Source organism: Quercus suber, unplaced genomic scaffold (genome assembly GCF_002906115.3).
Source record: "Quercus suber isolate HL8 unplaced genomic scaffold, Cork oak 2.0 scaffold_171, whole genome shotgun sequence".
NCBI classification, from domain to species: Eukaryota; Viridiplantae; Streptophyta; class Magnoliopsida; order Fagales; family Fagaceae; genus Quercus; species Quercus suber.
Genome location: NW_027069631.1, coordinates 220,502 through 234,888, shown reverse-complemented (window position 1 = coordinate 234,888; position 14,387 = coordinate 220,502). Strand labels below are relative to the sequence as shown.

General features: G+C 33.9%; 1 protein-coding gene across 1 annotated transcript; it reads right to left on the bottom strand.

Moving 5' to 3' along the window:
• Positions 1–293: 293 nt before the first annotated feature.
• Positions 294–8,800, bottom strand: LOC111998919 (FHA domain-containing protein DDL). Its single transcript, XM_065777996.1, has 10 exons — positions 8,725–8,800; positions 7,877–7,905; positions 6,036–6,102; positions 4,585–4,642; positions 4,339–4,431; positions 3,136–3,250; positions 3,008–3,055; positions 2,841–2,886; positions 2,627–2,687; positions 294–585 (listed from the first exon to the last, which is right to left on the bottom strand). The coding sequence occupies exons 3-10, from the start codon at positions 6,072–6,074 to the stop codon at positions 503–505; spliced, it is 543 nt and encodes a 180-aa protein (XP_065634068.1). The 5' UTR covers positions 6,075–6,102; positions 7,877–7,905; positions 8,725–8,800; the 3' UTR covers positions 294–502.
• Between the last annotated feature and the right edge of the window lie 5,587 nt (positions 8,801–14,387).

The window sequence follows — 14,387 nt, the reverse complement described above, 5'->3', positions numbered from 1 at the left end:
ATTTTCTCCCTAAAAGAATGAGAAGGATGAGGTCCTAATCATAATTTCAAAATTCAGTTAAGTGCATATGCAACTTATCAATAATTAAAAGGGAAAATTAGGGGGGTTAAGGCTGAAAGAGAAATTCAACATCAGTATAGCACATTGGATCAGGAAATCTGAGGAAAACTCTGATCCAACCTCACTCAGTTGTCATCCTACTTCCAAAAATCCTGGAGCATGTGATCATTTGAGCTATACGCCTAGCAGCGTAAGTCCTAATCAACAGAGTAATAGGATCTGACAAAAAGAAATGTAAAATGAAGAAAGATTGACTCAAGTGAGACTGCCACAAAAATACTGTCTTCCATAATTTGTAAATGAAGATACATGTCATAAGCCATTTAAACCGTTCCTTCCAGCACCATTGGCAAAAAGATAATCAAACTGAATTGCACCCGTAGATAACGCAGCACAAATACACTTTAAATAGTTCCCACACTTCAACGAATCAATATGTTCCTCATGTTGAAAGGAGGCACATTGGAGTAGCCAAAATTTGCCCATCACTGGGCTGATTCCTCGTGCAGTAGTACATACTCTCGGCTACAAAAACCAATATATATATAAACAAATTAAAATGATGCGACATTAACTATTCAGATTAATACAGTAAGGTCAAGAAATCATAACAGCAGCAGAACACAAGAAATTCTTAAGTGTAGTGATTCTAAAAAAATTCTCACAGTTCAATACAATACTCACTTGACAGCCAATGAATACATCAATTTTCCAACCACCACCAAAGGTCTCCCAATAAATATGTACTAATTTTGAAAATTTGCTTCACAAAATAGTTCTACTTTGATTGGTTTTTTTTTTTTTTTTTTTTAGTACACAGTAAGATTATTCACAAGCAGGCCTATCAGGCAGAAATGCTCAAACTTATTCACACATCAGAATCCAATATAAAGAGCTCAACACTCTTTTATCCAGTCTTTACATATTCCGAAGCTGCTCATTCTAGTTACTTCTTTCTATAAAAAAAATAAAATTTCTGAACAAGAAAACGATTAAAACTGTCATAACTCATAACCGCACACACAAATAAGGTCACAGGAAAAACCAGTTCTGGAAGAAAAGGAAGAGAAGGGAGGGGTAGATTGAACCTACAAAGGTTTCTGGAAACAAGTGCTCACTGTTTACAAGAAAAACATGCTTTTGGGGTCATCACGGAAAGAATTCCTTTGGCTGAAAAGCCACAAGAATTGCTATCTTTATCTCTTATAAAGGCGATAGGAACCTTTTTTCTAGGAAACAAATTATTGCTTATAATTAACACCATAAATCTTTATGTTATCCTATGGCCAAGAAAGATTCAACTTTGCTTAAGCAACAAAAACGAAATGTATTCAACATTTTCCAAATATCCTTATTCCTCTGGTTTTACATAACAATATGACCAAATTCATCTTCTAAGAAAATCAAACCCCTAAAATTTAAGGTGAAGGAAATCAGGAGTTCCTTTACAAGTCCAAAACTACCAATATAACTACTAAATGAAAAATGAAACTCATCAATCCCATAAGAAAACAACCGTTTGCAAACAAACAGTACTATTTGTTATTAGAACCATTGCAAATAATTTTTTTCTGCTTGGATGAACTCCAATGATAAAATAACACTCAACTCAGGTACCCTCATGCTGCACAATATTATATAGGATTTGACATGCGATGAACTAAGTTTTACTTCCCTTTTCTTTACTTTCAAGAACAAACCCCAACTTTGTTGTGTGAATGTGAGAAAGATGGGCTGCATTACATTTAAAGGGAGCATCATAATTCATCACTTGAACTTTACATGTTTTTAGATTCCACTCAATTAATTAGCTGTGATCACAGACATCTCAATTTCAATATCCCCCCTCTTTTTTACGGTTTGAATTTTCCATCAACACCCACCCAGCTTCTGTGATAAAAATCCAAATGCAAACCAAAACAAGATTTGTTAGCTTACAGTTATTGGATAGTCCATAGTAAAACCACAAACCTACAGCTGAAATTTCATACTTCCCCGGGTACAAATACGAATAGATGACTTGATATTGTTGAAGAGACTCAAAAGAGCTGACAGTATGAGAGTCACAAGTCACAACAACCCATATTTAGACCAAGAATTACCTGAATATTTCAAAGAACATCACCACATCTAGACACAGGAGTTACCTTTTCCACCTTAATCTATTCAGCAGACTATGTTCCTATTACTAAATACGGAAGAAAAACCCGGGGGGGGGGGGGGGGGGAACCAATGTTTTCCTTCAATTAGAAAAAAAAAAAAAAAAAAAAAGAAAAAAAAAAAAAAAAGAAAAAAAAAAAAAAAAAAGAAAGTTGTAGAGATTACAAATCTTACATGAAAATGGATGAACTCTTTATTTGGACCATCTTAGAAATGGGGGCAAAAAAGTATAACGTGTTTTTATGAAAATATCAAATCATGTTGAAAAAAATCAAGTCACAAACCTAACACATTAAAACATACATTCACATTCAATTGCAAATTTCATCATCAAATTGAATAAAATAATACTAAATGTGATCAAAAGCATATATTAAATGTTAATTAGTGGCCTACCTACTATTACCAAATCTAACAGTGTCTTTTTCTATAAGTTCATAATAGCGTTGAGGTTCAACAGCATTATCCTGCAAACACAAGAGAACATGTTACACAAAATTGCTATAAAAGACGAGTGAATTTCAATTAGTTAACACTATTTACACCAAAAAAACAAGAAACAATATATATATATATATATATAAAGAAATGGAAACAAGAAAACAATATGAGCAACTTACATTAATATAAGTTTTATTTGTGCTTCCAAGGTCCATTAAGTAAGGCCTGCCATGGTAAAAAAAAAAAGGCCCTTAGATATTAGATTGAAGATATTCCGATTACCAAAAAAAAATCTCTATCCAATGAGTTAAAGTAATCACAAATCAGTTTTCAGTTTTAGTCTTACCTTACTTGCCTTGATACTGTACCATCAGGTTGCTCCTTTTCCACTTGTCTGACAATTTAGGGGGCAAAAGTTAAAACAGTGTTCAAAAATGCCGATTAAAAATATGAAACTGCTGAATATGAATATACCTGAATTGAATAACAGCATGTTGCTTGCTGCAGGATGGGTGGTCTGTTGGAATGTCTGCCACCCTCCGTTCCCTCCCAAAAAGATAACAACTTTGACGATGTATATAAAGGGGTTCTGTTGAAGATGTGAACTTCTTAGAGCGCATAAATATTACAAGGAACTATAAAAACTTTTTTTGATCAATAAGAATATTTATCACAAACATAAATTAATAATGCAAGAAGAATGAAAGGACTTATTACATGCAAAACAAGAAAATATCTTAATGAAAAAATGTGCTTGCATCATATGGAACATCATCAAACACAAAGTTGTCATTGAAAAGAAAATGGAATAAAGGATTAATCCTTTAAGGCTAGGAGAAACTAAAATTGACCAGTCATATAACTATCTTCTTAGGGAAAAGATTTTTTTTTTAGTTACAATTTTAAATAATGAAGTTTAACCCCATTTCACAGATGTTAGTAGTATAAGATACATACATGTGCTTTCCGTTTATAAAAAAATAATAAAAAAAGATAATTTTCAATATAGATGTTCCCTTAATTATGAGAATATAATTATAAAAAATTTTAGTGATTGCTATTATGTCTCATCCACAGGAAGGACTTTTTTTATTTTTTTTATTTATTTTTTATGACAAGGAACCCCCTCAAGGTATGGGCCAGTGGGACCACCCCACCCCTGAGGGGCAAACCCCAGATGCCTACACACCCCCATTGAGCAGGCATTGGGTAGATTGCAAAATGCCTCAGCTAGGAGTTGAATTAGAGACTTCTGGGTTTACAGTTAGTCCAAGAACTCTCTCTTACCGCTGAAGCACCCCCCGAGTGGGGGCAGGAAGGACATTTTAAAATATTTCGAGAGAATTTTCAAACCTTGATAACTTTAAGGGAAAATTCTTAGAGAATCCTGGAGCACGGAGAAATGGTGCTCTCTCCTCTCACATTTATGGTGGACCCCATCATGAATTTAATGAGTGGACCCTACCGTAAATGTGAGAGGAGGGAGCACTATTCTTTGTGCTCCGAGAGTACCTAAGAATTACTCGACTTTAAGTGACTAAAACTGAAAACCTGCCCAACCAAGAAAATGACACATTTCTGTTCGGAACAAAATAAGTATCTTATGGTGCAAGAAGGGAAGCAAGAACAAGGAGAGAGCACTTGGAAACTTGCATATATAAGCTATATAAGACTTACCATTCAGCACTTCGCCACCCTTGAAAACATAAAGTCGCCATCTTACATCAGGTTTTCGAGCCTCTGGGGGTTCATTGAACAGAAGTGTCACACCTGACAAAGTAACACCCACTTAGAAAAGGATAAAAAATTTAAGGTAAAAACCATTTTTACATCCAATTGAACAATTGAATCAGAAAGTCCTTCGCTACCAAGCAAACAACACAATGTGAATAGTGTATCAAATTCTAGGAAATAAAAAATCACCTTTGACTCTATTGGTTTCTGCAGCAAGCTTTCCTGATAACTCGAATGAAGGTTTTTGCTGCAATAAACATAACAATGATTAAGCGATGCATATCCTTTACCCTTTTTTTTGGACTTGGCACGACCAGAATGTTTCTCTCTTGCCTCCAACCATTTCTGTGGGAACTCCTATGTCGGGTGGGTGATCTTTCTCTTCGAGATGGACTCCTCCTATGAGGAGACGTCCGCCCCTAACTGAGATTCTGAATGATTGGATACATCACGCCCCATACTTGATCCACAATGTACTACCTACTGAAAATAAGTTCAACATAAAGTCACATAAATTCAACCATTACCCATCAAAACAACATGACACATACATAACATAAGTTTCCAACACACAATTGAAGCTTTGTGCATTGGGTACACTATTAAGTTTCAACTCAAAAAAAAAGAACCCCAAAAGTATATATTTCCAAAATTTTGAACACACTATTTTCCATTGCACATTGGTTGTTAGCTAAAGTTATCAATCATTTTGCTTTCGAAAACAAAATCATAATTATGTGGGCTTACATCACCTAAGCCATAAAGTTGAACTAAGACCTAACTAATCCATCACTACATTTCTAAAATCACTGTAAAATGAAATTATAAAACAAATAACCTCAAAATTCATTTTGAATATTACCCTACATTCATTCTCTCATCCCCAATGTCGGAAAAAAAAAAACACATAAATTACGAATTTAAAACCCTAAGGGCTTAGGCTCCGTTAGTTTGGACAGAAAATTCCAAAAGAAGAAGGAAAGTATTTAGGGAAAATGAAATGTTGTGAGGAAAACAAAGGAGCGAAAGAGAAAAATTTACCGAGTGAGAGGAGAATCGGAGTGAACTCGCCAACTCGGTGGTGATACTGAATACTGATAGGGTTTGGGCTTCGTTGTTGTTTGTATTGTATTTTGTATGTGTGTGTTTTCACAGTGATTGAGAAGAGGGGTTTTGGGGGAAGGCTAGAGTGTATACACAGTTTTAGTGGGCTTCAGTCCAGTTGGATGTTGAGACCAATGGGCATTGGCCACGTGGGAAACGGCTTGGAACGTGTTCTACTACCTACTCGTAGCAAACTCCTCCTCCCTCTCAGTCGGGTAAAGGGTGGGTTTCTCTTCTTCTTTTTATTTATTTATTTATTTTACGGGGNGCTAGGTAAGGGGTTGGGAGGATTCAACCCCCAGATGTGCCCCACCCAAGGGGTGGACATGCTGGTTGCCCTATAGGCCATTGGCCTTTACCCATTTAAAACAACAAACTTTGCACCGTGATAAGACTGCTCAGAATTTAAGGATAACAAAGACCTGCTTTGGCCACAACTTGTGTTCAGGTCAACAGGGTAAGTTAGCATAGATAACCAAAAGATAAACCATAATCTTGGCATTATGACAAAAAGCAATAACCAAGCTAAATGATACCTTTTCCTTTGCTTCCAAGGCCTCCTGGGCAGCCTTCATCTTAGCTACTGAATCATTCTCATTATTCCTGCACAAGCAGCAAGCAACCACCAGTCAAAAGCTATGTCAAGGCTGACGCAGGGCAAGACCAAAACCAAAACCAAGACAATGAATAAAAGATAGACAACTGTCAACACCAAAGCCTGCTTGGTGCCAGCAGTCAGCACTAAGCAAGAAAGAGGACTCTAAGAATTTAATACAATACGAATAACCAAATTAACTACTAATAACTTAAATATAATTGATCAATAAAAATACAATTGACATGAAAATTATATAAGAATATATAAATAAATATTTCCTTGCACTCTCAGCATCAAAGACTGATTTCAATAATAGTAGTGCACTCTTAATCTTGAGAAAGATGAAAGAATAAAAAAGAAAAAGAAAAGTAAACAAAGACAAAGTTAAGTCTATTAACTCAGATTTAATTTACTTATGCTAAAAGGTGAAATTCAAAAGGCATTTTTGGTGCAATTGAAGCAAACTCAGATCCTTGAACTACAGAGCAGCAAATTACATCTCTTACTTTACATTTTTTTTTTAAGGACATCAGTTAAGTGATTCTTAAGATTTGCTTCAGAAAGTTCTTTTTCTTTTGAAGCCAAATCCTTCAAAATTCTTGTAAAATCTCATTTCATAAATTTATTCTTTCTGTTATTTGCAGCTGCTGTGATTTTTATTAATTTTATTGTTTATCAACTATACATGACGCTTGTCCCTTGTTGGCAGGGAAAGAGAGAGCTGAAATCCAGAACCAAGGGTTTAAGACATAACTATGATGATGAAACTGAAAATTTCACATAACAGGGAACACTATGCATAAATTCCTTTTCTTTCTACATCAATTTAAAAAGAATAAATACATCACAAATACAAGGAAAAGATGGCATTACTCCAATGCAAAATTCAACATTTCCATCACATCATAAACTGATGAAAGCTTAGTCAATAAAATGGGGCAGGTTGGTCAGGCTGCAGCTTTTCAAGATTTAGGAATGAGAGAATCTCGGCAGTGTGCTGCTTCTTTAAAATCTTCCTAAACCCACTATGAAAGTAACTAAATACCAAAGGTTGCAGGGTAGCCTCTGCTTTTTGGAAGCAAAAGCATTTATGAAAGGATAAAGTTTAACTACAAAATTGATTGTAGCATTAGGCTACAATCTTACTCAATAAAATAAATATTAGTACATATTTTAAAAATCTAACCGTTGAATTTCATGTTTTTTTACGCTCTTTGTATGCATATAAAATTTTGTGTCAATTGGATATTATTTACTATATGATCTATAAGTTAATATTTTATGCATAATTTTAAATTACAAAAACTTGCAATTTAAATAATTTATTGATGACATAACTATTGATCTTTAATTTTCTAGAAATTTTGCAAGTATGGAGAATATAAAAAGAATATGTCATCCAATGGTGGATTTGTCAAAATTCACCTCTAATAAAAAGATATTGAATAAGATTGTTACCTAAGACTACAACAAATTTTGTAGTTAAACTTTGTCATTTTTGAAAAAGCTGGCCCTACACCTTGGTAACAACATAATGATTCCAATGGACTGTACCAATCAACATACACCTAAAGTATATAATATGGCTAAAATACCAAGTTACAAGATTACTTTGGACATCATAAGTGACTTCTTTGTTTTCTACTTTTATTTTTATTATTATTTTTTAAATTCCTCACCTTATATCATTAATGTTTCCACAAAAGTAAACTCTAAACTAGAGATAACAAGTTCCTTATTGAAGCTAAGTGAAGAGTTTGCAATTCATCAGCAGCTTACCGCTCTTCAGATCCTCTTAAGTCTGTCACCTGAAAAGGTTTAACCAATGATATCCCAGTCAGTCACTTTATAAAAATGCAAAGAAAAACACTATCCACAAATATGCATAACTAATCATACGCTCAAAAATCAAGAATCATAATTTCCGAAATACTTTGATTGTTAAATTTAGTTTTGACCTATGACTATGAGCATCGGAGAAATGCATGTCAAAATTAAAAGAATAAATAAATTTACAGCTCAGAGGTCAAGCTGAAATTAATCTGGAAACTCTAATTTAATGTTTCCAATTTGAACTCATTAAACTTGTTCTAATATGAATTACATTTATGATAAAATATTATTTCCTAGTTTCACAACAAAAAAAATTAAGGCACCATTAAACCTTTCAGTATAACAGGCATGCTTCTACTTTAATCCTATTTTCTTTACAATCTCTCCCAATTGCCTACCTTCTTGTGGGTAGTTAGATTGGGGAACAAAAACTATCCATTCATAAAATCAGGTGACATCATCCAACTGACTAGAAGGTCCTATATAGTCTACTAGTAACACAGTAATTGCTCCTTACTATGAATTGAAGTCCACAAGAGCATGAGTTCAACTCAGATCTAAATTATACAGGTAGTATCCCTAAAAAAGTCAACATATAAATAGTAATATAATGAGTTTTGTGATGACCCATGAAAACGAATGTTCAGGAATCAAGGGTCATCTGCAAAATAACTTTTGCCATCTTACAATGAAAAGCAAAAAAAATTCTTGCATTGGTTTTCCTGAAGTGGAAAATATCATAAGAAAACAACTAAATGAGGAAAGACATTTGAAGGGGTGGATATCACAGACACCTCGTCACGATCTCTGGAATCAGCAGCTGGTTGAGGTGATTGAGATCTGTGCCTGCTCTTGTGATGACGATCTAATGGAAAAAAAAAAACACATAAATTACGAATTTAAAACCCTAAGGGCTTAGGCTCCGTTAGTTTGGACAGAAAATTCCAAAAGAAGAAGGAAAGTATTTAGGGAAAATGAAATGTTGTGAGGAAAACAAAGGAGCGAAAGAGAAAAATTTACCGAGTGAGAGGAGAATCGGAGTGAACTCGCCAACTCGGTGGTGATACTGAATACTGATAGGGTTTGGGCTTCGTTGTTGTTTGTATTGTATTTTGTATGTGTGTGTTTTCACAGTGATTGAGAAGAGGGGTTTTGGGGGAAGGCTAGAGTGTATACACAGTTTTAGTGGGCTTCAGTCCAGTTGGATGTTGAGACCAATGGGCATTGGCCACGTGGGAAACGGCTTGGAACGTGTTCTACTACCTACTCGTAGCAAACTCCTCCTCCCTCTCAGTCGGGTAAAGGGTGGGTTTCTCTTCTTCTTTTTATTTATTTATTTATTTTACGGGGAGGGTGTTTGTTACCGTACAAGGGGAATTTTTTTTTTTTTTTTTTAATTTTTGGATTTTTTTTAATTATCGTTTTTTTTAGAAAATAAAGTAATAAAATTAATTTTAAATTTAAATTAAAGCAAAACATCAGTAATTTTGGTAATTTCAGGCATGTTTGATACATGTATTTAAACACATATTTTTAATTTTTAAACAACATTACACATATTTCTATATACTTTTTCACCCACACGTATTTTCAAAAAATACAAACAACATTACCAAACGGCTCCTTAACTGCAACATACCAGAAGTTTGAATTTGAGTGTTTTAAAATTTAATAGCAACATAACATCGTGCACCCTTAGCACGATGATTACTCTACAAATATAAGAACTTGTAAAGTATGAGGTGTGGGGTGTGAGGGAAAGAATCGGGATTCAAGTTTCTAAAAGGGAGCTTCACACATACACACTTAGATTAGGCTAGAGTAGAATTTTACCTTAGAGCAAACGTTACCAAACAACTCCTTAACTGCAACATAACGGAAGTTTGAATTTGAGTGTTTTAAAATTTAATAGCAACATAACATCGTGCACTCTTAGTACGATAATCGCTCTACAAATATAAGTACTTGTAAGGTGTGGGGTGTGGGGGGTAAGAGTCAGCATTTAAGTTTCTAAAATATAGTTTCATACATACACACTTAGATTATGCTAGAGTATAATTTTACCTTAGAGCAAACGTTACCAAACGGCTCCTTAATTGCAACATAATGGAAGTTTGAATTTGAGTGTTTTAAAATTTAATAGCAACATAATATTGTGCACCTTTAGCACGATGATTACTCTACAAATATAAGTACTTGTAAGGTGTGGGGTGTGAAGGGTAAGAGTCAGGGTTTAAGTTTCTAGAAGGGAGCTTCACACATACACATTTAAATTAGGCTAGAGTAAAATTTTACCTTAGAGCAAAAAAAAAAAAATAATAATAATAAAATAAAATAAAGGACTAAAATGAAATAAGACAAACTTAGAAGATTGAAATGAAAAACAGGGAAACTTAGAGAGTGAGTTTTGAAATTTGGAATTTTCTATTTTACATAATTGTTTTTTCAAAAATACACATGTCAGATTATCTATTCTACACTTTATTTTATTACAATATCATTTTTTATTGATTTTTTAATTATTTTTTTTCTTTACATGCAATAACCATTATCCACTTTAAACTTGTTATTAGAAAAATGAACATAAGCTTATAATGTTGGAGCCTTGAGCTTCTTAGCATTTTAAACTTATCACATAATAGATGAAGATAATCTAAGTTTGTTGTTAACATAACTCACAAGTTTTTCTTTCCTAATACAGATTTAGCATGTAAATTTCATTCCTACTAACACATTTTACTCAAGATAAACCGAATAAGTAGCCAAAGTCTAAACACGCCATTTTGTTGTATTAGTCTTACAAGCCGACAAATTCTTAATAAAATTGGTAAGACTAAAATGTCTAGTAAAATTGGTCATGAATAGAGACCTAAAAGCACTATTTTAAAAATTGAATTGGACCGACTAGTTGAATCAAGAACCAAAGCCAAAACTAGTTTGACAAAATCGGAGAAAAATTGATGGTTGAAACGTGAGAACCATTGGTTCAACTAATAAAAACCAAGAACTGACTTATTTTCTGTTCTTTGACTGTTTCGATTTTTAAAACCATACTTAAAAAGCTAAATGTCCAATGACTTATATGTGTTTACTTTGAAAATTGACCCATCATTGTCAATCTTATTTTTTAGATGGAATGCAAACAAATGATTAGAGAGTGATAGACCCATTTCACAAAAAATCCTACCAGATTTGAGATTTGTGAGTCGTCCTAGTTGCAAGTGTGACTGCCAAAAGCTGTTATCCACAAAATGGCCAGATATGGGAAATTGGGAACTACAATAGGTTATAATGTATATGATTGAATAATGAAAGAGGTCTTTCTCTACACTAATAATCTTATTGTGGAGATAAAAACTAGACCATAGTTATAAAAGGTGCTCTTATCTCTTTGTGCTAAAAATCATTCTAAGGGTTCGTTTGGAATTCGCTTATTTTACTGAAACTGAAATTTTTTTATTGAAGGTACTGTAGATAAAGGTAAAAGTTAGCTGAAACAGTACAGCAAAACTCATGAATAGTACTAAAAAATGCAGTGGGACCCATAGCATTTTTTGGTACTATTCATGAATCTCACTCTATTATTTCAGTTAATTTTTACATTTATCTACAACACTTTCAGTAAAAAGTTTTTAGTTTCAGCTAAATAAGCAGATCTCAAATAGACTCTAAGAACATTCACAGCAATGGAGGTATATTGCTATATTTCTAAAATTTAGCTCCACAATCACAAAATTCTTGCCGCAGCAGTGGAGCTAAAACTAAAATTTTTAGCTCCACAGCTACAATGCACATCTATCTTTAGATGTGCACTGTAGCTCACATCTAAAAAAAAAAATGTAATTTTTTATTAGACTTCTCTCTCCTCTCTCATTAAATAATCCTTTCCTATTTTCTTTCTCTCTCTCTCCGGCTTCTGTTCTATCTTTTCTCTTCCTCAATTTTTTCTTTTTCTCTCTAGCTCGCCGTCCACTCATCTCCCTCATCCCTCAGCTCGCCGGCCAGCTCCCTCATTACCGATTTGTTCTGCCGACCCACCCCATGCCCCATCGCCGAGTCAACGTGGTTCCCAAGTACCCGGATGGGTTACCGTTGTTTTCTCTGTTGGCAAGCTGTGAAGGCAACCTGGTTTTGATGGGTGGGTGGGCGGCACGATGAGAACAAGAACGCGTTGGAATCGGCGTGGGTGGTGGGGGTGAATGGTGGATGATTGTGCTGTGCTATGCTGGTGATCGGAATGCTTGCTCATGGTGGGTTTTTTTTTTTTTTTTTTTTTTTTTTTTTTTTTTTGCTGCTGTGGACTGGTGGTGGTGGTGGATGATTGTGTTGTGCTGTGTTGGTGATCGGAGTGCTTGCTCGTGGTGGGTTTCTTTTTTTTTCTCCTGCTGTGGACTGTTGCTGGTAGTGGTGGTTTTTTTTTTTTCCTTCTGTTGTGGACTGGTGGTGGTGGTGGTGGTGCATGATTGTGCTGTGCTATGCTGGTGATCGGAGTGCTTGCTCATGGTGGGGTTTTTTTTTTTTTTTTTTTTTCCTGCTGTGGACTGCTGGTGGTGGTGGTGGTGGTGGGGGTGGTAGTGGTGGTGGTTGTGACTGTGGCTGTGGTTGTGGCTAATGGTAGAGTGGGTTGTGGGTGGTGCTGTTGATTTTTTTTGGGAGTGTGATATATTATTTTATTATAGTGGTTATATTATTTTATTGTAATGTTTATATTATTTTATTGTGTTAAAAGCTAAAATAGATCCACTGCTGCAGCACGTATGTAGGTACAATAGATAAAGTGATTTTTGGTGTAGCTAAATAGCTAAAATTTTGTCTTCACTGCTGTGAATGCTCTAAATGCTAACAAGTAAAGTTAGTTATAGAAGTGAATGAAATACTCATGCATTTAATGATTTTTTTTGGTAAAAGAAAAGGTGTGGGAGGGGAGGGCGGTATCCAAGAGAGTCAATTTTGTAAATCATTTCAATTTGGTCAAGGGAATGATATATTTCGGCACAGGCTGATATCGGTGTACCGTTTCAAAATTATTGTTATTTATGTAAATATATATAATCAAATATAATGTTAGTTATTTTCATTAATATATAAAAAATAATTTTATTAATAAACACTACACATCTTAAAAACAATTTACAAATTTAATATATTTTTTAATAACAATTGAACCATTAATATAATTTTGTATTTATTTTTATGCATAACATGCATAATATTGGCCCACATCCTTTTATCAAAAATAAAAATAAAAATAAAGCCCAACCCTTTTCCCATTTTATTTATCTTTTTCTTTGAGAGATAATTATTATATACTATTAATCTCGTAGTTCGAACCCTTTCCCCCTAGACCCCCAAGCACTTTGTGCATGGAGAGGTGTTAATTCAGTTATAAGGCCCTTAACCCATTCTATTTATCTTCTTCCAAACGTATTTTCCCCTTAGTTTTAACTTTATTTTTATTTCTTTTCTCAAAAAAAAAAAAAAACCGTGACCAATGGCTTGAAAGTTGAAACCTCTCCCCCCACACTTATTTCTTTAAACCTTTTGTTTTTTCTACTGCACACCTAATGCCTAGGTAGTTGCCTACTAACGTAATTCCAATTTCTAAGACTCAGCATCTCTAATAGTCTCTCTAAAGCCATCTTTGGAGAGCAAACCCACAAAATCAGCTCCAACAACCTCTTTAAAATGCAAAAAATAGAATAGATTAGCTATAGTGCTCTCCACACCTGCAGTTTTACTGTTGCTTTCTAAATGAATTTTTATGACTAAATTATTTAGCCACTCTCTCTCTATTGATTAAAATATTCAACCACTTTATCTTTTTCTCTGTGCAACCACTCTCTCTTTTTCGCTGTATACAAACAGATAAAAGAATGGTTGGAAGAGTGGAAAAGAGGGAGGATAAAAAATGGTGGGAGGATAGAAAATATTTTATTTTTTTTCATTTTTATTTGGTTGGGAGTGGAAAAGTTGAAGGATGGAAAAAATAAGTTTGAATAAATTTACTCATATACCATTGTTAAAGAATAATACCCAATTAAAACAAAAAAGTGACAAATAACCTCAAAAAAGAACAATCACCCAAATTTATTAAAAAAAAAAACATGTCCAAAAAAAAATCACGTCTAGTTTAAAAAAAAAAAAAAATCATGCCTAGGCCTTAGAAAATCAAAAGAAAAAAAAAAAAAGAATAGAGAAAAAGAAGAAGAAGAGGCAACGTTAAATGCATGCCTAGGCCTAGAAAATCAGAATAAAAGAAAAAAGAATAGAAAAATAAAATAAAAAGAAGAGGCAACATTGCCTTAAAAAAAAAAAGGCAACGTTATTTACTGCATAGAAGAGAAGAAAAAAAATAAAGACATCTTGAAGAAGCCCATGTGCACATGCATATGGGCATTTTTCTCAATCAAGAAAAAATTCATCCCAACTTAGTTTTCTCTCTATTTTGGTGGGCTCG

Bases quoted from the DNA above. Each gene is read 5' to 3' on its own strand.
- LOC111998919 (XM_065777996.1), bottom strand. From the start codon at position 6,074: ATGAAGGCTGCCCAGGAGGCCTTGGAAGCAAAGGAAAAG. The intron at 3,251-4,338 runs GTAAGTCTTATA...CATCTTCAACAG, and splicing joins GGGTGGCGAAGTGCTGAATG to AACCCCTTTATATACATCGT. The intron at 2,887-3,007 runs GTAAGACTAAAA...TTACCATGGCAG, and splicing joins ACAGTATCAAGGCAAGTAAG to GCCTTACTTAATGGACCTTG.